At 45.7% G+C, this 27574-nt stretch overlaps 2 protein-coding genes across 5 annotated transcripts; one reads left to right on the plus strand and one right to left on the minus strand.

Moving 5' to 3' along the window:
* The first annotated feature begins 5599 nt into the window (after positions 1 to 5599).
* Positions 5600 to 22184, plus strand: doc2a (double C2-like domains, alpha). The gene is made up of 12 exons (XM_023792322.2): positions 5600 to 6137; positions 6720 to 6808; positions 8007 to 8272; positions 8375 to 8454; positions 9115 to 9189; positions 9289 to 9398; positions 14176 to 14302; positions 15386 to 15445; positions 18221 to 18423; positions 19299 to 19380; positions 20517 to 20613; positions 20792 to 22184. The coding sequence occupies exons 2-12, from the start codon at positions 6780 to 6782 to the stop codon at positions 20920 to 20922; spliced, it is 1260 nt and encodes a 419-aa protein (XP_023648090.1). The 5' UTR covers positions 5600 to 6137; positions 6720 to 6779; the 3' UTR covers positions 20923 to 22184.
* On the minus strand, positions 19894 to 27556 carry LOC111833747 (uncharacterized). 4 transcript variants are annotated; one of them, XM_023792324.2, is made up of 3 exons: positions 26998 to 27556; positions 24876 to 25522; positions 19894 to 20546 (listed from the first exon to the last, which is right to left on the minus strand). In XM_023792324.2, exons 1-3 carry the CDS (start codon positions 27182 to 27184, stop codon positions 20439 to 20441), a joined length of 942 nt encoding a protein of 313 aa, XP_023648092.1. In that variant the 5' UTR covers positions 27185 to 27556; the 3' UTR covers positions 19894 to 20438. The 4 variants fall into 4 exon arrangements, with proteins under 4 accessions (XP_023648092.1, XP_023648094.1, XP_072560808.1 ...); XM_023792326.2 differs by lacking the exon at positions 19894 to 20546 and adding an exon at positions 22796 to 23628 and having other exon boundaries at positions 26998 to 27554; XM_072704707.1 differs by lacking the exon at positions 19894 to 20546 and having other exon boundaries at positions 22796 to 25519; positions 26998 to 27555.
* Between the last annotated feature and the right edge of the window lie 18 nt (positions 27557 to 27574).

Here is a 27574-nt window from a genome sequence, read left to right on the forward strand (position 1 = left end):
GATCAGTGTTTTTGTCTATTCACATATTCATTTTTCTTTAAACTTCTACTTCTTTGTTTGTTCTTTTGTGTTTTGGTTTTTATAATGTTCTCCACTGACGGATGTGTGGAAAAGTCAGGTCTGTCAGAAGTGGTCTGGTTACTAATTACCCGAATATCATGAAAACTCTGACGGTGACAAGTCCGGTCGGGTCTTTGTTCAGTTGTTGTAGATCCGCGCTCGGAAGTACCGAACATGGCCAGAGGGTGGTAGTATTGAGCTGTGTTAGCATGTGTGTAAAAGGCCCCCCTTTTACTTCATGTAGCATCAAAGTATACTACATAGGCCTACATACACTCACCTAAAGGATTATTAGGAACACCATACTAATACGGTGTTTGACCCCCTTTCGCCTTCAGAACTGCCTTAATTCTACGTGGCATTGATTCAACAAGGTGCTGAAAGCATTCTTTAGAAATGTTGGCCCATATTGATAGGATAGAATCTTGCAGTTGATGGAGATTTGTGGGATGCACATCCAGGGCACGAAGCTCCCGTTCCACCACATGCCAAAGATGCTCTATTGAGTTGAGATCTGGTGACTGTGGGGGCCATTTTAGTACAGTGAACTCATTGTCATGTTCAAGAAACCAATTTGAAATGATTCGAGCTTTGTGACATGGTGCATTATCCTGTTGGAAGTAGCCATCAGAGGATGGGTACATGGTGGTCATAAAGGGATGGACATGGTCAGAAACAATGCTCAGGTAGGCCGTGGCATTTAAACGATGCCCAATTGGCACTAAGGGGCCTAAAGTGTGCCAAGAAAACATCCCCCACACCATTACACCACCACCAGCCTTCACAGTGGTAACAAGGCATGATGGATCCATGTTCTCATTCTGTTTACGCCAAATTCTGACTCTACCATTTGAATGTCTCAACAGAAATCGAGACTCATCAGACCAGGCAACATTTTTCCAGTCTTCAACTGCCCAATTTTGGTGAGCTCGTGCAAATTGTAGCCTCTTTTTCATATTTGTAGTGGAGATGAGTGGTACCCGGTGGGGTCTTCTGCTGTTGTAGCTCATCCGCCTCAAGGTTGTACGTGTTGTGGCTTCACAAATGCTTTTCTGCATACCTCGGTTGTAACGAGTGGTTATTTCAGTCAAAGTTGCTCTTCTATCAGCTTGAATCAGTCGGCCCATTCTCCTCTGACCTCGAGCATCAACAAGGCATTTTCGCCCACAGGACTGCCACATACTGGATGTTTTTCCCTTTGCACACCATTCTTTGTAAACCCTAGAAATGTTTGTGCGTGAAAATCCCAGTAACTGAGCAGATTGTGAAATACTCAGACCGGCCCGCCAGGCACCAACAACCATGCCACGCTCAAAATTGCTTAAATCACCTTTCTTTCCCATTCTGACATTCAGTTTGGAGTTCAGGAGATTGTCTTGACCAGGACCACACCCCTAAATGCATTGAAGCAACTGCCATGTGATTGGTTGATTAGATAATTGCATTAATGAGAAATTGAACAGGTGTTCCTAATAATCCTTTAGGTGAGTGTATATTGTAGCTGCCATTAGCCATTATATTTCTATGGATTAATCTACCGACTATTTTACCGATTGGTCGATTAATCAAAATGATTCATTTTCCTCCAGAAAATGAAATTGGCTATTTAATTTAATTTTGAAAACAACAAACTGTATGTCATTGCAGGGCTTTAGATAATGTACCAATTTATATGTAAAATATGGTTTAACTAGAGTTTGTTACAGTAGTCTTGTAGTACTCGGGACTGGTCTTGGTCTCGAGACCACTTTTTGGCGGGTTTGGTCTCGCCTCGTAACCAACTTATTTTTACACGGTCTTGTCTCAGTCTCGGATATAGAGGACTCGAGGTTTTATTTCAAGACCAGCCAAGACCACTAATCAAAACGCCTCAGTATTTATCACAACGGCTTAATATTCATCTGCTCGTTATCCGAGAGAACCCGATCGACAAACGCAAAATGCGTGGAATTTCGCACCCAAATTAGTCTCAGGCTCTTAACTTTGGATACGTATAATGCACAGACATGAATCGCATATCTTTGCAATCGAGAGAACGTACTCGATCCAGTCGTCCAAGTTGCAGCGTTGTGTGCTAAAATATTAGAGTATCCTGAGCGTAATGCACATTTTCCAAGAAAAAGCAACGCTACTAATACATAAAACATCGATATTATTCACATTGGACGGAAAAGAAAGCGCATTTTTGCTTCCGCAATGATCCACGCACTACTCTTCTGTGAAAAAATACTGGTAACACTTTACTTAGAACAGTCGTTATATTGCATTATACCTACCTTCATAAGGCATTATAACACATTCATAAAGTATTACAAACACGGTTATATCTATTCACAAATAAGTCTATAAATAAATGGATAGAAAACACTCAAAAATGGGCCTCAATTAGCATTACATACTGTAGCAGTGTGGGTCCAGCTTTCCCACATTTTTTGGGTGTGTTGCTGCTGTCTCATGCTGTCTTTGAATAGAAATAACGACAAAATGCAGAATTCTATTTATTATGAAGACAATTACTTGAAATGTTCGCGATATTTATTTACAGAGGTTTGTATGTATATGTTCGTTATCGAGCTCCGTCAAAACAGTCGAAATAGAATATGCCCATCGTGTAATTGGAACACCTCCCACATGTAAACACAATGAAGTGCTACAGCTTTGGTTTGTTGTTTGAGGTTAAAATGCCGACTTAAACTTTCATTCTCAAATTTCAGTTTACCAATCACAGCGCATATAGGCAGAAAAAGGATTGCGATAAACATAAGTATTTAGACTCTGAAACTGTCTCTTATGTCCGTTATGTCCGTGTTTATTCATTGAATCAAAAACTAAACAATGCTGTTCTATCTAATTGCTTTCAGATGTTATAAAGTAATACATACATTATATATATATATATATATATATATATATATATACATTAATTAATGTGTGTATATATATATATATATATATATATATATATATATATATATATATATATATAATTATGCATTGCTGTGTATCAGACAACCTCAACAATTTACCAAATGGATGCAAAATGAAAGATATTCATTTCCATCTGGCACTAACCATGTATTCCTTCATAATACTAAGCTATAAGAAGGTCCCCAATGAAACCCCTGCATTCACACATCATCGAGATTCTAATCTCAACATTTATAAGCAAATATTTGTAGTGCCCGCAAATTTTTATATTAGATGAGACTAAAAATTCAGAAATTTCAATAGGTGCAAGTAGTTTTTCCTCATAAGAAGGATGATATCAAGACTCTGTCAGCATTTACACATCAAATTATGCCATTTCTGAATAGCCCAGCATATCCAGAAAACAAAACCATAAAGTATATGTGGCTAATTCATGTACATACAGTGTAATAAGCCTAAAATCAAAGGGATAGAAAAATGTATGGGGTTCAAAGGGTTAACACAGTACTGTGATTGGGTACAAAATGTCCTGCTACAAAGTACAAATGCAACCGGTAATGTGTGTCTTATTTGAAAAAATGTTAGATTTGTACAGAAACATTTATATTGAAATTTTAAGGAAAAAATGTCAATGGTTCAAATTATACTGTGACACAAATTTTAGGCCATACTGCCTAGCCAAAAGATGGTGCCTATGTTCTATATTTTATAGTGTTGTTTTATGCAATCTGTTTATGATCTTGACTTGGTCTCGCCCTGCCTTGTCTTGGTCTCCATACACTCTGGTCTTTGTAATGACTTGGTCTCAGTTTAGGTGATCTCGATGATGTCACCAGGTTACAGTACTGTAACATTAAATGTCAGGCAGCACTGTACAGTAATGCTATCTACAGCTCTGCCCAATCCCTGCAGTGCACTTGCCCTGAGACATTTTTCCATTGAACCAACAGGCAAAATGAGACATGTCATTTTAATCAGATTTAATCAGATGCCTTTGTCTAACAGGTTGCCTTATGCACAGGCTCACAGGGTAACTGGGTAATTGGACAAATGCATTAAATAAATTACTTCTGAAATGTTTGATGAAACTCCTAATTGAACAGGAATTTGATATTTTCAAAGGCCTAATATTTATGGCATAAGACTAATTCATTTTAACCCTGATTGTCAAAATGACTGTTTCTATATGACTGAAAATTGTAAATATTTTACTATAATTATATATATATTAAATGTTTGTGTGTTCCATGTTATATTAAGATAAGCCCCGCAATTCTCCCAGTTTGAGTTTTACAAGCATTGTAAACTATAAATGAACCTTTTTTTTTATTTTTGATAATACTTTTGCAGATGGTCACAATGCACATAATTAGAAACTGATATGCCATTTAAAGTCTAATCCCTTTATTCCTGTTTCCTATTCCTGCGGTTGTTTCATTGTTTTAAGCCCCACAAACCAATTACATTACCAATGATTCCGAAGCTCCCCTTGTTGCCTAGCAACTGGCCGTGGAATTCCTGGGGAGGCAGTCGTGTCCACTTTGGGATTTTGGGTGTGTCTGTGTCTGTCTGTGCAAGTTTCAGCACCTGTCATGCTCACTTAGTGTGTAAATTGCATGAACTGATATGTTAAACTTGTTTTCTGCGGATCTGCCAAGTGAACAGGAAACATAACCACAGAATGTGAATGTCACTAAAACCATTTCCTTTTCTGTCTGCTGTCCATTTTTCTTATTAATGTCCTTTGCTGGCACCAATTTAGTGCTGCACTGCTGTTGGCAGACTGTCTAAGTACCACTCGCTAATGTAAGTGTTCAGCCTGTCCTTTAACTGAAAGGACCTTCTAATGGCAGCTAATTAGCAAGTTAAGAGCAGTCGGAATCAACCTTGACCAGCGTGTGCCATGTTTATACTCCACTCTAAATATAGTTTTTGAGGGCTTTATAATGTCTATTTGGCTTCAGTGTCTTCTCCATGAACACACATCTTTAAAGACTGACCCTAATCACCCCTGGCCTGTATCTGCCCCATGATGACAGCCAGAGAAAAATGTCCCATTTTCATCATCTCTCATCCGTTTTCAGGGTCTCAGCTTTGTGCCACGTTCTTTCTTGGGCGGTTTTCTGATTGTGGTGACTTACATATTGGAGTTTGCTCCAATTAAAGATGCTGCCAGTTTCCTGCTGGACCCTGGGTCGTGCTGGAGAATTCTGTAATGAAACACAGCGCTGTGCTTTTAATAGACGGCAAACGGATTGCAGGTTCAGAAGGCTAGAGGTGCCGCGCGTGGGAGGGAGGGGAACGATATCAAAAACAAATAAATACCCCTGGAAGGCATGATGAAAGTTCTCCAGCACAGAGAGACTGAGGGGGAGGATATGGAAGATCACGGAAAGCTAGTCAAAATTCCCAACTTCAGGGAAATCCTGTCCAGCATGTGGACAGAGAGACAAACACAGCATGAGACAGCAGCAACACACCCAAAAAATGTGGGAAAGCTGGACCCACATTGCTATGTAATGCTAATTGAGGCAGAAGCAGAGTCACGCTGCAGTGCTATTGAGAGTTCATCAGATTCTGATAGAAATACAAGCATGAGATCATGGTGTGTTGCTACTGTAGCATCCAGCAAGACTGGGCATGAAGGGAGAGAGAGCGAATGGGCATTTAATACCAGTCGTAGACTGTCAGGGTAGCGTGGCTCATCAGTTCTGGCAGTGAGGATTAATGCGCGGGCAATAAAAGGATATTAGAAAATATGAAAACTGCAAAGGGAAGGAGAGCGAGGGAGAGCGAGGGAGAGTGTTTGTGAGAGAGAATGACAGAGCGAGAGAGAGGGGGTGGTAGTCAGACTCAAGGAAACATTTTTCTCCCAGTCCTTGTCGAGATTATGCAATCCATCCTGCCATCTCTGTCTTGCATCCTTCTTTCATTCTGTTGTTCTGTCTGCCTGATATTTGAACTTTGTGTTGTCAATATTGCAGTCCTCCCCCCCATGCCCCCCCCCAGTCAGCACCCAGTCTCACTCCTCCTGCCTGTTGCTTCCCTCATTCACATTCCCTCTTTTTAAACTACCTGTTAATGCTGAGCCTCTGCTCGTGGATTCGTTCATTTCTGAGGGACTTTTTCAATTCCAGGCTGAAACTGAGGTAAGGACAGAAATCATCCTCTTGCTGTCGTTATGAAGTGCTGCTCGCGTTTTTGCTCGCCTCTGTTGTATTGGATCTCTTTTCATATACACTCATCTTCCTCTTCTCTTAGCTGATCAATTTTCCTCTTCCACACCCATCCCACTGTCTTGTTTCCCTCCTCCCCTTCCTTTTCCTCTTCCTTTTTATCTCCTTCTCTCCCTCTTCAGCCTCTTTTTCCCTGTTTTTCCCAGTAAGTTGTGTACAGCCCGGCATTTCATTATTGCATATCGGTGTCCTGGAGATGTACGGCTGGGAATTCTCCTGCTCGCTTTCTGTCCGGCTGTCTGCCAGGTGCCGTCTTGCACTTTACGGCGCTGCGTACTCCAAGGGATGTACACATCACTCAGATGTGGATTCCACATCACTCGGTCTCACTCCCTTGCCACTGTGTTTCGGTTTTCCATGAATAAGAGGGGACTTCGGGGGACTGTCACCTGTGTCCACCTGCTCTGGGACAGCAGGTGACAGGAACAGGAACAGGATCAGGAACAGGAATCCCCACTGCTCTACTGTGACTGTCCTCTTTCAATCCAAACACAGGAGAGGGATGGAGAGAGGGACGAGAGGGAGGAAGGAGACAGCCAGATACCAGAGGGGCTGATGGAGGGCCACGAGGAGCAGGACAGAGCGTGAGGCGAAGCTCGGGGCTCGAACCCGGGGAGACAGAGAGGGTGGGAGGGAGGGACAGAGCGTGAGGCGAAGCTCGGGGCTCGAACCCGGGGAGACAGAGAGGGTGGGAGGGAGGGACAGGCAGGAGTGGGGATTGTGGTGGTGGATGTCAGGAAGTTTCTCTGGTGACACATTCGACACACTGGATAAAAAAGTGATGGTAAACAGACTCCACCTCTGCTCACACCTGGAGTATTAACATACTCATTCCTGGAGTATTAACATACACACATACATACTGCATAAACATACATGCATGCATATATATAGTACTGTGCAAAAGTCTAAGACAGCCAAAGAAAATTATATTTCAATGTTTATGTTGTGTCTTTATGGTGGTGTACACTTATGCTATTGTGCCTGTCAAAGTGTATCGGCTCAGCCATTCCAAACCCTCAGCTAAACTCACCCCATTATTTCCAGCAACCATACAACACACCCAGGTATTTTTTGTACCACTAGCACACCTCATATAACTAATCAATATCTCATCAACTTTTTTTTAACTAATTAAGTTAATTAACTGAGCTGGTGGTGAAATTTAATAAATACATAGAATGGCTGAGGTGCCCCTGTGGAGAGGTTTGGGAACTGAAGAGGTGTTCATCTAGCCATCCACCTAGATATCAGTGACTTTTTGGAGAGCAGAAGATATTTTTACTAGTTTTTATTGTGTTACTCTTAATTTGCATATATTCTAATGTTAAATTGTTTACTGAGTACATATGCACTTACTACCCAGATAAACAGCTTTAAACATTTCTTTTGACCGCCGAAGACTTTTGTACAATACTGTACATTCTGTATATACATACATGCATATATGTACATATAAGCAATTATAAGCATGGATGGATGGAAATGCTGTGTATCTTGTACTATAATTATTATAGTTATTTTTAATGAGAAAATGAGGCTTCCCAAGTCTCAGAGTGGGATTTCCCAGTTCATACAGGTTTGCTTACTGGTTCCCCACACGTCATTGGCATTTCTTTGCTACCTACTCTCCTGTTAGCTACTCCCCACCTTTTCAGGCTGGCTTCTGTCCCCATGGGACACGCGAGCTGGTCTGATGACAGGGGGGGATCAGAGCCACACTTCTCAGGACACAGTGTCATCTTTCTGTGTCTGGGTGGGGATCCACACTCTGCCCCCCAGGTCCAAGTCGCCCACTGTGAAGAAGCTGACAGTGTCCATCCAGGAGCACATGGCCATTGATGTGTGCCCCGGACCCATCCGGCCAATCAGGCAGATCTCCGCCTACTTCCCTCGTCTTTCCCCTCCCTCACCTGGGGGCGGGGCCTCTGCAGCAGTGGCCAGCAGCCTCCTGTCTCCTTTGATGGCAGGAGCCTCGGGAGGAGGCGGGGCTCCACTGGCAGCGGATACGTCCATAGAAACGGACAGCTGTGACAGCGATGACGGCAGTGAGATAATCGCTGAGTCGTGTTTGCGGGGTCCCCTGTTATCAGTGTAAAGTTGTGTAGGGTTGCATCGTCATCAGAATCAGAATCTCCATTGTCTTTCAGCATCACTGGGGGCGCTTGAGTTCAGCTTGCTGTACAGGAGACACACCAGCTCCCTGCACTGCACCATCCTCAGAGCCAAGGTACCAGCCCCGATCACTGGCCACAGGGACACACCCAGCCAGTGGACACTGGTGCACTGCAGACTCCTGCACGCCGAGGGTGTCGAGGCAGCAAATTGAGTGATGAATGAGCTTGTGGAACACAGGAGATGATGTGAATGATGGGCCGTGTCCGTCCGCCAGCAGAGACGCAGCCGGAGCCCCGTAAGGGCTGTGGGATCAGTTGACACAGCCCCTGCCCAGCAGAGTTAATGTGCTGACAGGAATAGAGAGGATAATTACAATTAACGGGTTGAGTCAGTAAGCATATAATTGTGGCTCTTAAGCGCAATGGCCGCTTGCTGCTGCAAAGAGGTTTTCAACTGTATTAAAGCCACCCCACTTTTACCCTGCTACTACTGTGAGTGCCAGGATGTGGGGGCAGACACACGTATGTGCCCTTATACACGGGTGAGGACGCAGGTACATACAGGTGTAGAGCAGGTACATACAGGTGTAGAGCAGGTACATACAGGTGTAGAGCAGGTACATACAGGTGTAGAGCAGGTACATACAGGTGTAGAGCCTAGCAGATGGAGAAGCAAGTTAGACACAAAAACTGAGCCCTGGGTGATTATTTGGCTGTCGCCCCCTCCTGCGGAGGTTTGTCCCAGGCTCACGACTCCTCTCCCCCCCCCACAGGGTCTTAAGCCGATGGACTTCGATGGCCTGGCTGACCCCTACGTGAAGCTGCACCTGCTGCCCGGGGCCTGCAAGGTCGGTGCCCATTAACAGAGGAGCAGTGGTTGAGTTGGTGCCGCTGGGGGAGCCCCCTGCAAAAAATAACCCCCTCCTGCCCTGCTCTGCCCCCCAAAGGCCAACAAGCTGAAGACCAGGACGGTACACAACTGCCTGAACCCAGCCTGGAACGAGACGCTCACCTACTGGGGCATCACTGAGGAGGACATGCACAGGAAGACCCTCAGGTACCAGGCGTAGCATATGAGGCGGGGGGAAGGGCAGAAGTGATATTAAAATGATACCCCCCCCATACACAGCACCATGGTATCTCCCGAGTCCCAATGCACCATAGGAAACACAGCAGCATAACTCCATCGCCAGATTCCAGTCACAGTAACTTGCCTATAATTACATTTGCATGTTGTAGAACAAAATTTGTGAATTTCAGATAGATTACAGGAGAATTTCTGCAGAATGATTTCCGCCAGACGTGGCACCCTGCTGCGGATCAGCAGTGTGAGCCACAGCATTACCCTCCCGCGTGCAGTTGGCTCGTCTATCCGGAGCCCAGGTGTCAGTTCCTCTCCTTCCTCCTGTGTGTCTGTCTCTTGCTCTCCTGCCTCTCTCCTTTGAGCCATTCTCTGGCCCGGTTTAGCACACAGAGCCTGCAAAATTTCCCTCTGCTAACATTAGCGCATGTTTGCGTGTGCTTGGGAGGTCTTTCTGTATCTCTGGAGCTCTCTTTGATTGTATTGCGCTCTCACACGCTGTTACACTGCCAGAGGAGAAGCACTACACTGTGCTTCTGTAAGTCGAGGGAGCAGAAAGACTGCACGTCGAGTGAGAGTGATTTTCATCACAGGGTCCCCTGGGAGCTGTCGCCGTGCCGACAGCGCTCAGCTTACCTGGATTCCCCTCGTGTTGGGAATGAAACCTCGCTACACTTTAGCTAACAGGCCAATATGACAGAGATAACGACTGTGCCTCTAAAATACTAATGAATGGTATCCCGGGGCAACAGCTCAAGGATGTTTTTCATTTGTTGCATTGTTAGTGTTAGCTTACGAGCGGCTGGCACGTTGGTAATGGAGGCCAGGGACAGATTAGCCCTCCCTTGGAGACCCCATGGTAACCCTTCAAACAGCTTTTACTGCCACATCTTGCAAGTGAGTTTTTTCACTACCTCGCTTCATGAAGAGGCCTGTAGACGTGTTTAAGTGCATGGAAGGCACTGGGGGTGGGCGGGGGGGTGAGGGATTCAGAGCCTTTCCTGGCACCTCGTAGCTGTCAGCTGGTATTATAAATGGCCTCTTTCCCTAAAGGTCAAGGAGCTGTGATCTATCAGCATGTCTGTCGTTAGATCCATCACACGCGGACACAGTAACACGCTGCCGCTGCTCATGGGCAGCTACGCCTCCTTTTTCTGAACTCTCCCTGTTCGTGGTAAAACAGTTAATCAGCGCATTAATAACTGCAGAGTCACCTCTATGGTTCATTATGAGCCCAGCAGCAGCTCAGTTCTGAGGATTGCGAGGGTCACGCAAGGCTATGACACACCAACACTCCAACAATTCCAATGGTCCAACACTCCAACACTGCAATACTCCAGGGGTCCAACTCTCCAGCAGTCCAACGCTCCAGCTCCCCAACACTCAAATGATCCAACACTCCAATGATCTAACGCTCCAATGCTCTGGCGCCCCAGCATGAAAGAGGCAGCTGGGCCGTGTTTCGGCAGGTGGTGTGAACATGGCATTCCCAGCCAGCATCACAACATTTGTGTTTTCGGTTTCTCCCTCTTCATTCTGCTTCATTCGTGTTACGTGCTACCAGCTTCAGTTTGCTGATATGAACGAGAAAGGTAAGAATGGGGTCCAGATCACTCTGACCACTCAGATCACATCTCCTTCCATGGCCACAGACAGTCCCAGGCATTTCTAAGCCAGCTGGGAGATGTGGCCCCTCCAGTGTGTCCCAGTTTGGCCCCGGGGTTTCTTTCTAGGAAGACGTGCTTGAAACAGTTCCTCTGGGAACCAAAAAGGCAACATTCTTATGGTCTGCCCGAAAAACCACAGCTGGCTACTTTTGATCCATCTCATCATGGACCAGTATCCCTGTGGAGAAACCTCATTTTGGCTGCTTGTACTCATGACCTGATTATTTTAGTCATTACCCACAGCTCATGACCATAGATGAAGATAGAAAAGTAGAGAGACTGGTCAGCCATAATTCTCACCTGACGACTGCATCATTTGTGAGCTCCTTCACTTGGAGGAGATACTCCCCCACAACTAAAAGGTGAAGGAGATCGATTGCATCCTCGTAGGCAGACGCTGGAGGCTCCTGCAGAACTACAGAGTCCATAGAAGTGCCCAGTTTATAAATTCTGACCACAGGCTTGTTGTTGCCACTCTGAATATTCAGCTTAGGTTCAGTAGGCTACTACCTACTAGTAAATGATGCTGGACCTGGCCAGACTCCAAGTTCAGGCTGTTTCTAATGAGATTGCATGGTGTTTTGTGTGAGGAATTTGCAGACTTGAGTATGACTGCCAATTCTAATGTAATATGGGAGACATTCTATGACAAGATCCTGAAGGTTGCTGAGTGTTGTGTTGGTGTTGCCAGTATTCCCAGAAGGAGGTATTTCATCTTGCAAGGCACCCTGGATATTATCAAGAGGAGTCGCAGCGTACAGCTCGATGTCAACTCCAGTCTGAACCAGGAACTGAGAAGGACAGCTGTGAAGATAAAGAGGCATTTGTTAGAGTGATATGTGAGCAAGTGACACATTGTCGATGGTCTAGCGACCCACATCCTGCTTACAGAAGAATCGAAGCACTTCCAAATCCGCTCCTCAGAGAGTCACAGTCAGGACAGGTGATGGAACTGTCCTTACAGTGACACTGCAGTTGTGGCTACATTGAGCAGCTGTTTGAAGCTGATTCTCCAGCTAGGACTTTGGGCATCTCTGGGTCCACAGTTCTTTAGGCTGATCCTCTGATTAGCTGTGAAGTTTACAAGCAATCTTTGCTTCCATTTGGGAGACAAACATCATTCCAGCTGACTGAAGATCAGGGCTTGTTGTCCCTTTTTGGAAAGTGAAGGGTGATTTTCTGGATTGTAGCAGCTACAGGGGGATAACACTGCTGTCAGTGCTGGGTAAAGTCCTTGCTAGGCTCATCCTCAGTAGGATCCTTGACCAGCTGCTGATCTATCAGCAATCGGAGCAGTCTGGTTTTACGCATAAGAAGTCTACCATAGAGCACATCTTGGCACTGAGTGGTCTCATTGAGCAGAAATGCAAATATTAGCAGAGTTTCTTTGCAGTCTTTGTTGATTTTTATTGACTCAGTTGATTGAGCTGCCCCATGGGACATCCTGAGAGTTCTCAGGAACCCCCCAAAGTTGCTGTACATCATGGCCAGCTTGTACACTGATACTGTGAATGCAATGCAGAGTGGAGCCAGAACCTCTGCTCTTCCCAGTAGATTCTGGGGTTCATCAGGGGTGTGTTCTTGCTCCTACTCTGTTTAGTGCTTGCATGGACTGGGTGTTGGGCAGGGTCATGGGGTCCAGCAGCTGTGGGGAATCTGAAGAAAGAGTCATTGATCTTGAGTTTCCCAACCTGAGACTCTTATAGGGACTCTCGAGAGACTGAGTGTCTGGATTTGCAAATGTCCTGAAAAAAAAAACAAGATTCAGGCCATTAATGACCTCTTGGGCACAGCCAGCAGCAGTGTCTGTCCGTGGAGAGAACGTCGACCGCGTTGAGAGGTTCAGTTACCTCAGTAGTGACTTTCATGTCTCTGGTGACTCTTCCTTTGAAGTCAGTAGATGGACTGGGAGAGCATGAGAGTCATGAGGTCCCTGGAAAAGGGTGTGTGGCGGTCCCAATATCTTTGTAAGAGGATGAAGATCCAAGTCTTTAGAGTCTTGGTGCTTCCTGTTTTGCTGTATGGCTGCGAGACATGGATGCTCCATTGCATGACCTGAGACTGGACTCCTTTGGTACTGTCTCCCTTCAGAGAATCCTTGGTTACCTCTGGTTTGACTTTGTAAGGTTGCTTAGGGAGTCCTGAATGAGGCATATTACCTGCATTATGAGTGAATGTTTCCTATGGCACTATGGTCATGTGATGCAATTCCCTGAGGATGATCTGGCTCACAGGATCTTCATTGAACTGTGTGTCAGCCTGGGGGTTGTCAACTGGGATCCTAAGGTGTTTCGTTGGGTGGCGGGTGCAGCAATGTGCTGTGCCAGTGCATGCTACCCAACCTCAGATTCAGGTTGGATGAAACTAAGAGAACAACAGCATCTCCAAACAGCAGGGAGATCACCTCCAGTCTTCTACCTTTTCACAGTCCTGTTATTCTCACCAGGAGCTCAAGCTTCAGATCACACTGCTTATTGAAACATGTAAACATGTCCACCCCATAAAAGTCGTGATATTTTCTCAAATCCAAAACAAAAATCACATTCAACGTAAATTCAAAAACTGCCAAGCCATACAGTTCTGTATTATTCAGAGTTATTGTAATTACTATTTTCAGCCAGTTAACCTGTCAACATTCTCGTCTGTGTCCTCTGCCGTGAGCATTACTGATTTGTCAGTACATTTAGAATTTATATCCTGAACCTGTAAGCCCAAGACTCAACCTGACAACATCTCTGGGATAACCTGGAAATGAATCCTCTGTCATGGTGATCCACCTCAAAGCCAGAGTTTTCGGGTACATTCCAGGGGGAACAGACAGCAACACCAGCAGTTCTTCACAGGGAATAAGCTGGTTTGTGGTGCACAGATGAATCATTAGGGCCAGAGGTGAGCAAAGCTGAGAGAAGCTCATTGCCAAATGCGGCCTCCCTCTTCCTGTCAGGGTATCAGCGTGCGACAAGAACCAGCTGGCTGACAACAGCCTCATTGACTCCTCTTTCTCTTGGTCTCTGTATTGGCATTCTCCTTCTTCTCTGTCTGACTTGCTCCGTTCTTCCCCCCGTTTCTCTCCCTCCTCTTGTCAGGATATCGGTGTGTGATGAGGACAGACTGGCTCCTAATGAGCTGATCGGGGAGGTGCGAGTGGCCCTGCGGCGGGTACAGCCAGACCAGCTCAAACGCTACAGCGTCTGCCTGGAACACCCCCCTCCTGTGAGGACAGTCCTGGGGAGGCCTGTGGCCGCAGCACTCGGTGTCATGGTCATTGTGGTCATGGACACACCATCCTGCATGAGGATATGCCATCTCTCCATCTGTTATGTGCAGGGTTGGTTACCAAAACCCACTATGACCAGTATGTACTGGACCATGGTGCAACGCAGATTTCGGTGCCTGACCGGTGCCACTTAAATGCCTGAGCTGATGATTTAAATACTTGTCCTCTAGTGGTGGGGGCAAAAGAAGTATCACGAAACCTCACGTGCCATTGCTAGTTAACATTACACTTGCTCTGATGTCCTTAAACATGATGAAAATATCAAAAAAATATGAAAATACTCTTATGTGCGGCTGTATTTCACTCGAAAGGATTCTGACACCAGGACGTATAACAAATTTTAAAAAATGATTGTGTGCAAAGGGGGAACACATCAAATTTATTTATTTATTTAAGGTGTCATGTTAATATATTCGATTTGAAATTTAATTTGCTTTACAAATAAAAAGCCATTCTTTAATGTTGTTGGCCTTCATTTCGTGCCTTATTTTTTGTTAAGTACCAATGCAGACAACATTTAGGCATGGCACCATTTTAGTATTGTTTTAGCACTGGTATTGGTATTTATGTGTGTGGGTCTTCATCGCTTTACAGTCTGTGTCCAAATGTCCGACTGAGGGCCAGTCCAATTCTACATCGTCAGTTTCTGAGTGTCCCACTGAGGGCTGACCCGATTCTGCATCATCAGTGTCCGAATGTTTCGCCGAGCGCTGGTCCAGCCCTACATCATCAGTGTCTGAGTGTTCCGCTGAGGGCCGGTCTAGTCCTATATCATCAGTGTCTGAATGTCCCACTAAGGGATGGTCCAGTCCTCCATCATCAGGGTCTGAGTGTTTCGCCGAGTGCTGGTCCAGTCCTCCACCATCAGGGTCTGAGTGTTCGTTGAGGGCCGATCCAGTCCTCCATCACCAGTGTCTTTTGTCCCACTGAGGGCTGATCCAATTCTGCATCATCAGTGTCTGAGTGTCCCATCTAGGAAGGCTCACTCTCAATCTCTCTCTCCTCTTCTACTCATCCAGCTCCCTTCTCCCACCACCATGAGTGCAGCTCTGCGGGGGATCTCCTGCTACCTCCGAGAGGTGAGCCCTTTCCAGCCGCACCTACAACCCCCTCCCCCCCGTTGGCAGCTGATTATCCTCAAGAGAAAGCAGTCGACTTGCTGTTTCAGCCATTAAATGTGGGAGTAACATCTCTGCTCTGGGTGCAGCAAACATGCATGATGCCAGAGTGATGTGTAAAGCAGGACAATACCGCCGTCTGATGGAGGAGACATGTAGCGGAACTGGAAGCCTGCCCTTAATGAGGGGACAGGCAGAAATAAATTATACCAGAGGGGAGCGAGAAACACGGTGATGGATGAGAAATAACGAGATGGTTGTGGTCACATGTCAGTGGCAGACGGATGACATGCGTGAGGGAGCGGAGAGCGTGTGCGCAGGTCTCAAAACAGATTCCAACAGAAGGCAGGCGTGACATGAGCCAGGCGCAGAGAGCATCACACAGAGAAAGATTTTTAGACACAACAGAAGGTTCTTTCTCAAAAGGAAATCAAGGATTCATCGCATGGACCTGGTGTTAGCCTCAACATGTCTGTACATCTTTACTTCCAGTGTACCATGTGGATCCGTATTCGCCATGTGTGTAGATCCACTTTGCGCGTCTTTATGTGCAGCGTGCTCCACTCTGCGCGTCTTTATGTCCAGCGTGCTCGTCACTCTGCGCGTCTTTATGTCCAGCGTGCTCGTCACTCTGCGCGTCTTTATGTCCAGCGTGCTCGTCACTCTGCGCGACTTTATGTGCAGCGTGCTCGTCACTCTGCGCGTCTTTATGTCCAGCGTGCTCCACTCTGCGCGTCTTTATGTCCAGCGTGCTCGTCACTCTGCGCGTCTTTATGTCCAGCGTGCTCGTCACTCTGCGCGACTTTATGTGCAGCGTGCTTGTCACTCTGCGCGTCTTTATGTCCAGCGTGCTCGTCACTCTGCGCGTCATTATGTCCAGCGTGCTCCACTCTGCGCGTCTTTATGTCCAGCGTGCTCGTCACTCTGCGCGTCATTATGTCCAGCGTGCTCTACTCTGCGCGTCTTTATGTCCAGCGTGCTCGTCACTCTGCGTGTCTTTATGTCCAGCGTGCTCGTCACTCTGCGCGTCTTTATGTCCAGCGTGCTCGTCACTCTGCGCGTCATTATGTCCAGCGTGCTCCACTCTGCGCGTCTTTATGTCCAGCGTGCTCGTCACTCTGCGCGTCTTTATGTCCAGCGTACTCGTCACTCTGCGCGTTTTTATGTCCAGCGTGCTCCACTCTGCACGTCTTTATGTCCAGCGTGCTCGTCACTCTGCGCGTCTTTATGTCCAGCGTGCTCGTCACTCTGCGCGTCATTATGTCCAGCGTGCTCCACTCTGCGCGTCTTTATGTCCAGCGTGCTCGTCACTCTGCGCGTCTTTATGTCCAGCGTACTCGTCACTCTGCGCGTTTTTATGTCCAGCGTGCTCCACTCTGCGCGTTTTTATGTCCAGCGTGCTCCACTCTGCGCGTCTTTATGTCCAGCGTGCTCGTCACTCTGCGCGTCTTTATGTGCAGCGTGCTCAACTCTGCGCGTCTTTATGTCCAGCGTGCTCGTCACTCTGCGCGTCTTTATGTCCAGCGTGCTCCACTCTGCGCGTCTTTATGTCCAGCGAGCTCGTCACTCTGCGTGTATTTACGTTCCGTGCTCTCCAGGCTGCACATGTCTTTACATTCTATGCTCTGCACTCTGCGCACATCTCTTCAGGCTGCACGTCCATGCTCCCCGCGGTGTGTATCTTTACGATCAGTACGCCCCACTCTGCACGTTTTTACGTTCAGCGCACTCTGCTCTGCATGTGTCTTTACATTCTGTGTACTCTCGTCCTGCTCTGCTTCTTTCACATGGTCCAGATGCAGGGGGGGGGGGGTGTTTATTGTTTCCCCTAAATGCATCTCGCTGGACACAGCATGACGACGCAGAGGCGCAGGATGAGTTGGCATTCAGGCCATCTGCAGGGTATCCGTACTAATTAGACCCTGATATTTGGCTCATGACAAGGGTGGGGGTTTGGTGCAGGAAGGTGGGGGGGCAAAACAAAAGAGCTAGAGCCTCAGGTGGTGAGTAGAAAGCAAACCAGGGAATTATACCATTGATTCTCCGTTGGTTTTATGTTATGTTTCTGTCTGAGTACAGAACAATGAAACACCTCTCAGGAATAAAAATGAGAGAGAGAGAAAGAGAGAGGGAGATGAAAGACTAGCAGAAGCATGGAAGAAAAGCTGTTCTGTACATGGGGAATGTTCTTATCCTCTAGGAAACATTGTATAAAAGTTGTACTGATTCCTAGTGCCAACTTTCTCTCTGCATTATGTTCACCAGCGAGTGTGTTCAGGCTGTTTCTACAGCATTCAGCGTCCATGGAATCATGGGAAATATAATATGGTGTGGAACTGCACCCAGGGTCACAGAGATGCTCTGAAACTTTTACCACAACATGACATTGCTGACTAATTCAGTTGACTAATTTACAGTCGATGCTGAAAGCTGAAATGTTTTAGTTAGAGCCAGTAATTAATTTTGCTCAAGCTACCGTGGAGCCAGGCCCTGCTCTCATTTGTGTGTGACTGTACTGTGTCCTGCCGTCCTGTTTCCAGTTCATGTCTCTGACTCCCCCTCAGTAAACAGTGCAAACTGAATTCAGAGTGAACTCTGCAGGGATCTGATGTGTGACCCAGAGGTGACGGGTTGACAAGTTCTTCACATTGTCACTAAAGACTTCAGTTTTATTGGTAAAACATGTCAGAAGCTTACTTCTTTCTCATTTTTTCCCCCCATCTCCTTCACTTACAGTGGGAGACTGAGCAGCAGAGGAGCCAGGAAGAAAGGGGCCGTTTGCTGCTCTCCCTGCAGTTCCTGCCCCCATCTAGGGAGGGTGACAGTGAGCCCTCTGTCACAGTGGAGGGACGGCGTTCAGGGCTGTGCGTGGGAATCGTGCGGTGTGCCCACTTGGCTGCTATGGACGTCAACGGGTTTTCCGACCCCTACGTGAAGATGTGAGGTGCTGGGCAAGGCGGGAAGTGAGGAGAGAAGTGAGGTGGAAAGAGAGGCAGGACGTGAGGTAATAAATGGTGCAGGAAGTGAAGTGAGAAGCAAGGCAGCAAGTGAGGTGGGAAGAGAGGCAGGAAGTGAGGTAATAAATTATGCAGCAAGTGAAGTGAGGCAAGAAGCAAGCCAAGAGATGGTGCAGGAAGTGAAGTGAGAAGCAAGGCAGCAAGTGAGGTGGGAAGAGAGGCAGGAAGTGAGGTAATAAATTATGCAGCAAGTGAAGTGAGGCAAGAAGCAAGCCAAGAGATGGTGCAGGATGTGAAGTGAGGAACGAGGCAGGAAGTGTGGAAAGAAATGATGCAGGAAGTGAAGTGAGAAGCGAGGGAGCAGGTGAGATACAAAAAGACGCAGGACGTGCAGAGAGAAGTGAGGCAAGAAGTGAGGTGCAAAATAATGCAGGAAGTGAAGTAAGAAGTGAGCATAATAGGACATTAATCAGATAATCAGTAAACACTTTAGATTTTAGGATCTCATAGAGCGGCACAGGAGCTGATGAAAGATAGTATTTATTTTCGCCATTTTATAGATTCAGCAACTTAATACTGCACAATATGTGCCAAGGAAGGCAGCGAGCATGAGGAACACAAACCGGCCAGCAAACCCACACGCTCTCATTGACACATCCCCTCACTGCCTCTGTGTTCCTGTGCCGTCTCCAGCTGATAATAACAGTTTCAGTGGGGAGTCACAGCAGAGGCGGGAATGAGCCTTTGTGTGTGTGTGTGTGTGTGTGTGTGTGTGCGTGTGTGTGTGTGGGGTCGGGGGAGTCGTACCCTCCCTGAAAAGCAGGCTAACAGCCTCGTTTGTCTTTTGTTCTGTTCAGATACCTAAAACCTGACCTCCACAAGGCATCCAAACACAAAACGGGCATCATGAAGAAGACCCTCAACCCAGAGTTCAATGAGGTACACAGCCCCCATGTCCACTGGCACCCCCCCTCAAACCCTCCCTCTGCTGGTCGTTCACTTATTAGAAATCCGTACCTCCTGTATTTAGTCATGGGCTTGTCAATAGACAAACGGTGATCATGGAACATGATCTTGCCCATATGCAAGGACAATGAGCTGACATGTTGAACATATTTTGCATTTCCTATTGGGTACATGATATCAGTAACATCCATCCAGGATGCATGAGGCCAGCGATCTTCAGAGGATGGCAGATTGATAACCAGAGTCAGGTGAAAATTCACAAAGAGCTCAATCTGCTTATATCATGAAGCCTGTTAGGAAGACATGTGATGTGAAAGAAGCGGTGAAGCCACCAGACACCCAGAGCTACACTGTTACAATCTCCATAGCAGGATACAGGTTGTCAAAAGCCACCCATTCCACGTGGTCCACATGGTCTGGATAAAGCCACAAGCAACAGGATTCTGCTCTCGCCAAACTTTGTGAAAGATTGTGCTTCATGGACAAACTCAGCGGCATTACATTTAGGGCAGAAGAGGAGAGGTTCATTCTCCTGCCTGTATTTAAACTGAAGAAACAATGGAATCAAGACCCAAATCAGGGAATCAAACATTCAACCAGAACAGCAAGTCATAGCAGCATGAAAATCTGCAACAAAACCTTTAAGAAAACACAAAGTCAATGGTCTTAGGCATCATAATCCCCAGACTTCAATGCAATCAAAAGTTTGAGAAAAGAAACCAAGGAACATCAGTACAAGAGCTGTGCGATTGAAGCAAACTTATTTCTTGGTTACTGTTTTTAAAAAGCAATCACATCAAACTTTACCTATGAATTCAGGTTGTTTATAATTTATTCAGGCTAAGAATGTTCTGTAATTTTTCTTCTCTGAATTGGTAAAAAGTGGAGGAACTGCTTTCATAATTTGACCTGTAATACAGATGTGTGAGTTTCGTACTTTTCTCACACCAGCCGGCTCTGAAGGTCTCATTCCCTCACCAGACATAATTTTCCTCTCAGGCTTTTGAGGTCCCTGGTTGAACCTTCTTCTGCTAACTTCGCCCATCTAAAGTCATCTCCACTTGCTCTTCCTCCTCCTCCTTCTCCATGCCCCCACTTTCCCCATACAGGAGTTCTTCTATGAGATCTCTCTCTCGGAGCTGTCAGGAAAGACGTTGGAAGTCACCGTTTGGGATTATGACCTGGGAAAATCCAATGACTTCATAGGTAAGGTTCATGAATTTACTGATTATTCATGACACTTCAAAGTTCAAGACAAAACAGGATAAAATGAGATAAAACTTCTGTTTTGTTACACTGGTAATTATGTCCTAACTTTGAGGATAAGTACATTAAACTGCTCAAATGTCAGTGATACAATGTTTCATAGCGATATGTGCCCTAGGTGGAGTGTCTCTGAGCTGTCAGTCACAGGGAGAACCTCTCCGTCATTGGCTGGACTGCTTGAAAAACAAAGGCAATAGGGTGGAGCGATGGCATACGCTGACCAATAAGCTCCCGGGATCCACCTGCTAGGACTGAATGGCCCAGCCCACTAGGTCTATAGACAACGGGCAAATGTTATATTTCAGTTTCAGTGGATGCAAAACAAATCTATTCCGTTTGAGCAGGCTTGCAAGTGATAACATTTTACAAATCATAGCACATCGCGTGACATTTTCAACACCTAAGTATGGATTACTAAAATAGATAGCATGAGTAGAGATGCATATTAAATAGTCAGATTTTGTACAAGGCTTGCGTTGCTGACATTATTTCTGATTAATAATTATTAGGTTATTACCCATTTGCTATTAATTAAGTTTGGCTGAAGTTACTCTGAATAAAAAGTGCCTCTTTTACAAATGAAAATGAAAAAAAAGTTTAACATTAACTTCAAGTTAATCTCTGACGTACCTAAAACCAGGTATTGCATATATATCATTAACAATTATCTACATGCCTGCCGCTTTCGCTAGCATGCAAATGACAAAATGGAAACGGAATTACTGACACTTTCCTGGAACCTCCAGGCTAAACAGTAAAAACACGTATCCTTTTATCCACAGCAATGAAGGTTGGATATTTTATCATTTAGGCCTATATTTACTGTCTTTTTCACTCTGCCGGCTTTAAATGTGAAACTTTCGCAGTTGGGGGTGTTAACGCTGCTGGCTGGACTGACGGCTTTGAATGACCGGCCGCACCTTCATCTCATTGTTCCCTGAGAAATAATGACCGTTTGGCTCGTGGGTGGCAATAAAAGCAGTAAAATTACGCTGAATATTGTCAAGAATCCATCATCCACGTATTACAACAAGCAGCATTTCCACATGGACGTTTGTGTATATGATAATTAAAGTTAACTTTGCTTGACGACAGACACAGAGTCGTGCCCCATGCTCCTCACCTGATGGTCAGTCTGCCTTCAGCATGCATGTCTTAAATCCTGGCCCATAGGCATATATTAATTATCGCTTTACTGCAGTGCTCACATTCAATATATCATTGGGTTATTGGAAGGGACGCTTCTCTTCGGTTTCTTAAAATCGGACGGCAGTCATCCAACGTCGGAAATAACATTCATTAAGGAGATGTGTAATCCCCGCAGGGGTCACAGACACTTGTTGAGATCGCGTTTACAAATGTGGTTGGTTTAGAAATGCTCATTTTCATCTGACTTTCTCTATTTTCTTCCGAATGGTGAAGCTTATATTTCAATCAGTTGTTTACATATCAAGTACGTTCGGAATGCAGTGATTTATGGAACATGTCAAATAAAACTGGATTGTGGTAAAGATTTTTCTTTGTATCTCTGAATTACTCTCTGTGCATCGTGCTTGTTTGAAATATAAAACAACGACAATAAGTAGCCAAGAACAACTGTTAAATGTTATTAAAACGAAAATATTTAAATCAAGGCCGAGATATTCAAACTTGAATAAACCATTCGCGCCCTTTTCATCCAACCATTTTTAGAGATCGCTCAAATTCATTAAAATATCCACCTGGCAAAAGTTCGTCGTCTGAATGTAATTAAAATACCTTTCAAGGACCATGATTAAGGACTGTCAACGCGTGTGAATCAAATAATCAGTTTGTACACTCGTAATCTTGACAGGGAATGCCGCATAGGATGGCACCAGATTTTACGCCGCCTCAACCATCCGACAGCGCAGGTAGTGCTTTTAAAGCCCTATTAAATTCGCCACGCTGCTGCCATCGTGTGGTCCAAGGTGTATGTTACAGCCTTTGGGACATTACAAAGGGTGCGGGAATTATAATGAATTTAAATGGTCGAAATCACACGTACAGTCCTGCTGCGGCTATGGTGATTGATTTGGCCGACGGCACGAAGTTCTTTATTTTGTCTCTGATCAGCAACTGAAAAAGCCAAACAGAAACGGTCTTCGTTTATACATACATGTTTAATGCAGACACATTAATACATTCACACATCCTGCAGATTAAAGGTCCTCTGCTCACCATAGCATCACAGAGATGCTGATGCAGTCACACGGTTTCCCCCTGCTAACCATGAAAAGCAGACAGCTGAAGACAGGAGACAAGAGCATGCCTGGAATCCAGAACAGCGAATCATCCCCCTGCAGATTCAATGTGCTTTAATTTACGTGGATCAATTTCAGAAAAAAAGTCTTTCTAGCTGAAGAAAAACACATATGATGTGAAAGACCTGTGGGTTTAGGGTTAGAAAACACACCTTGTGTGCTATTAATTTATTTGCATGTTTAAAAATTACAGATGAACCAATATAGAAAATCATAAGGGTAAAAACTTCATTCATTCATTCATTCATCCATCCATCCATCTCACAGCTGGTCAGGGATGCAGAAGGGCCTGGAGCCCCTCCCTCGCAACACAGGATAGGAGGCTGGGGTTCTCCCTGAAGGGGATTCCCATTTCTTAAATACTGATTTCTTCATTGCAATTAAGTCATACTTTTTAATCACAGTTACCCAGTTCAGCAGACAGATCATTCGCCCACAACAATAAGAAGGTGAATGTAACTCGTGTTGCCGAGGTGAGTAACCACAGCCTCTGCTGTTCCATGGCAGCTCACCGGCTGATTCACCAGAAGTAAAAACTGCCGTCTTTGTGGGTATTCTGTGTGCTGAACTGCTCTGCTACCAAAGTAAGTTATCGTTTATGATGAAACACTGATGCACAGGATTTCAGTTCAGCTTCTGTCTCTCTTCCTGCAGCTCCTCCGAAATGACTCATCTGAGGGGGGGGAAAAAAGATTCTCCGGCATTCAGGGAAACGTTACATTTGTAAAGTCAGTCAGCATGCGATGGAGTATCCTGGGACCTGAATCACAGAGCAGGATTCCTTGCTAATCATACCCCGTTAGATTTAAGGTAGTCCAGGCTAAATGCAAGTGAACAAAGATTTAAACTGGGATACCTTAAATCCAACATGTTAATCGGCTAAGCAAGAAATCCTGCTTTGTACAGGCAACTGAATCACCATCCTTTGAAACTGCCTTCAGTCAGATTAGGAGAAACTGGGCACTGGCCATCGCAATGTGCCCCACTGACAGATGCTGGACGGATCTGCCAATGGCCCCACTCAGAGAAAGACAAATCCTGACAACATAACATATAATTATGCTCAATAAGCAACAAAGTTAAAGCTCAAGAAAACAGCAGAGGTGGATTTCCAAAGGCAGCAGGGCTGGTTACAAAGACGAGACACCCGAGAACCAGCGCACCTCCCATAATTTTTGCAAAAAGCAAGACTCCCCACTGTGTTCTGGGAGCTCCGTACTTCCAGTAACACCATAAAAACAGTAATATATGCTAGGGTGACCAGATAATCCATGTCAGGGAGGACACTCTGAGCTAGGACAGGAATTGTAAATTACCATTTCAATTAAACGGACCTGGATTTTACTTGAGCACCGAGTTATTGCTGTGTGCTGATTGGTCAGTCTCCTATAATCATGCATGTGTCACTACTGCTAATGTGAAACAGCTGGATGAGTCTTTCAGTCAAGGAAACAAACCAGTCAAAGCACAAGAAGAGCTGAACTCTTTAGCTGAGCACAGGAGCCTTTTAATTTGGAAGTAGTTTGTAAAACCCAAAGTAGCTCAAAGTGTCCTCCCTGACATGGATTATCTGGTCACCCTAATATATGCACACTCACTTCCCTTGTTAGGAAGGCAGAATGCTGGAAAGGTGCCATACGTCTGTGTAGCATAAGTTATTACGTCTTAATTTGAAGACAAAAAGAAAAGCTTTGTAAGCCACCATAACTGAATACAGAGGGTTCAGCTGTATGTCGTCTCTCTGCTGTGACTTTTCAGGTGCTTATTCAGTTTGCCTAAAGCCATGAACTGCTTCCCACAGAAGGTGCAGCAGTATGGCCTTTCTTCCATGTGGATTCTTTGATGATTTTGTAGACTGGCTGCATCATTAAGCTGCAGACCACAGAGGGGGCAGCAGTACGACTGCAGTCCTGTGTGTACCTTCTGGTGCTTCTTGCAGGTGTAGGCATCCTTAAACCTCATGCCGCACTGTGTGCAGCTGTAGAGCCGCACTTGCGTGTGGACCCTCTGGTGGTTCTTGAGCGTGCCGTCGTTATTGAAGCGTTTGCCGCACAGGGAGCAGCTGTACGGTTTCTCTCCCGTGTGAATCCGCAGATGTATCTTCAGCCGGGACATGTGGCAGAAGGTCTTCCCACACTGTGGGCAGGAATGAGTCCGCTTCCCTGGGAGCTGCCTCAAGTTCACCGATGGCGGCTCTCGCATTTGCGCCCGCGAGTCACTGGCCCACACCGAGTCAGCTCGCTGCTGTGACTCACTGTAGCTGGGCCCATCGGCTTCTTTTTTAACAAGGTCAGGCTCCATATCTGCCACGTGCGGCTCCTCTGTGGGACTCTCGATCTGTACTTTGAAAAGTTCGGGCAGCTCTGAGTCCTGGTCGTGGTCACTCTTCAGGCCAGGTGGCGTAAACGGCAGACACTGCATGCTGGCCTCCTGCTGCCTCTGCCCGACGCAGAGCTTCTCCTCACTGGGAGAAATCTCCCTCTGGAGGCTCCAGTCCTGCCCATCCAGCTCCGGCTCAGTGGGGGACACTGCTTCGGGCTCAAGGTTCTCTATTGGTTGTGAAGCTTCTAGAAAGAAAGAACAGCAGCATATGCACAATGTAAAAATGCAAGGCCACTCTTTCTTTTTCTATAATGTCAGCATACCTAGGGGGGGGGGGGGGGGGGGGCAGCCAGTTGACCTTGGACCCCCAGAGGCTTTTTTTCTCCCTTCTTGGGAGTTTTTGGTTCCTCTCGTCTGCTGTCGTCTGGCATTCTTTCTTTCAATTGGTTATCTTCCCTATTCCCTGTTTTTGAATTATCCCACATAAATGATGCAGGAATGCACCTTGGGCCAAATTTGTATATTACAACAAATAGAGTTGAATTGAATTTAAATCAACTTGGCAACTTAAGTGTTTTTAAATTTATTTTCCATCCATTCATTTTCTGAAACCGCTTGTCCTATTCAGGTTCATGGGGGGTCTGCAACCAGTCCAGTAGGCTACGGGCACAAGGCAGGAAACAAGCCAGGATGGGGCCATCGCAGGGTGCACTCACACATAAGTTCATTTATTTTTTAAGCATATTCACATCAGTATGGTGGCTCAACAGGCAGCATTCCAGCTTTATTCCACCAGAGTAGCTAGTCCAAAGTCCCAATCATTATGAGAAAACTGCACGTTCTTCCCAGGGATGTAAGAACCAAGGGGATTGTGAGGACTTGTACAGCCCCCACCCCCCAATATTTAATTTGGCTTCATTCATCATCCAAATAGACCTTTGCATTTATATTATTTAATTATGCCCCCCACCAAACCGAACTCTCTCCTACGACATTGGTTCTTCCAGTACTTTTGTGTGTTTCCCCCTAATACCAAGACCTGCGGTCCAGCTTAATTAATCAGGCGCAAGCCTGAGTTACATGCCAAGAGCTGGCATCACAAAGATTTCTGTGACAGACTGCGATGAGAAAAGGTGGACAAAAGGTGGACAGTTTTTTCGTTTGAAAAGCATTATGCTCATAGCTCGACTCAGAAATAAGGCTGCTTATTTGATAAGCCTGGGTAGCACGTTGAGTAGGAAGTTGCAAATCGGTGGCTTCTGCAGACAATTTTGGTTGTGGTGGCCACGAGGGACCAGTTATATTTTTGGTGACCGCACCGCACCCTGTCTGTTCTGTGGTTCCGCTGAGACAATAAAATAATGCATATTTCCTTTTTAATATTTTGATGTAGGGTGGCAACAGGGGTTGCCACGGTAACACCTGAGATCCGCCCCTGTTGCACACTTAACCGTGCATTAAAGATAACTTGAATAATTTTTAAAACGCGGTTTAAACAACAGGCTTCCGACCGTTCCCTACAGCGCCGAAAGAAGGCAAGAAGTAGGGAAATATACACATGAGATCCTCAAGAGAGAATGACCAGAGTACATGGACAAGGTGGTAATTAGACAGATGCATTGCTAGCTTTGCACGACCCGGCTGGAAATTACTATTAAAGTAATTTACGCACGACATACAGCCGTAAAGTACAGTTTAAAGAGCGATTAACTTCACCCACCGGGCCAAACTGGTGCTTCCGCTCCGGCGTCCCGCAGCCTCCGCCGCAACAGCTCGATTTCGCGCTGTGCCCGGGCGCTTTCCTCCTCATATTCCAGCACCGTGCTTCCCACCACCTCCAGTATCTCCCGTACAGCAGCCATTAGCCGCTCGGTCAAATAATCATTCAAAAGCTGCAGCTTAGTCATGACGCTTCTCCAGCTTTCAAAACCCCCAGAAGTCGAGCAGCAGACAAGTTTTTTTGTGTCCCGCTTCCTGGTCACGTGACGTAGTGAAGGCGGGACTCAACTTCTCGTTACCGTAATACATGTTACACTAGTTACCTTACATCTCCACCACTATACTTAAAGCACATTCAGTTTAGAAAAGCGTTCAGCGCTGCCGCTTTCTAAATATTCATTAGGAGGATACGTGAAAATCTGTTTGTGGTTAGTTCTCCTATAGGGCTGTTGTACCACGATATGAATGCATTACGTTCCACTCATGCTGTGGTGAAGTGAAACTGCATTTGGTTTATATTCATTTTTAAAGAAGAACTGTGTCCCTGTTAAAATAACCTGTAATGAAAAGCTGAATAA

The sequence above is a fragment of the Paramormyrops kingsleyae genome, chromosome 22 (genome assembly GCF_048594095.1).
Source record: "Paramormyrops kingsleyae isolate MSU_618 chromosome 22, PKINGS_0.4, whole genome shotgun sequence".
In the NCBI taxonomy this organism is placed as follows: Eukaryota; Metazoa; Chordata; class Actinopteri; order Osteoglossiformes; family Mormyridae; genus Paramormyrops; species Paramormyrops kingsleyae.

Bases quoted from the DNA above. Each gene is read 5' to 3' on its own strand.
- doc2a (XM_023792322.2), top strand. From the start codon at position 6,780: ATGGAGGGCCACGAGGAGCAGGACAGAGC. The intron at 15,446-18,220 runs GTGAGCCCTTTC...CTTCACTTACAG, and splicing joins TCTCCTGCTACCTCCGAGAG to TGGGAGACTGAGCAGCAGAG. The intron at 19,381-20,516 runs GTACACAGCCCC...TTCCCCATACAG, and splicing joins TCAACCCAGAGTTCAATGAG to GAGTTCTTCTATGAGATCTC.
- LOC111833747 (XM_023792323.2), bottom strand. From the start codon at position 27,184: ATGACTAAGCTGCAGCTTTTGAATGATTATTTGACCGAGCGGCTAATG. The intron at 25,523-26,997 runs GTGGGTGAAGTT...CTTTCTTTCTAG, and splicing joins GGAAGCACCAGTTTGGCCCG to AAGCTTCACAACCAATAGAG.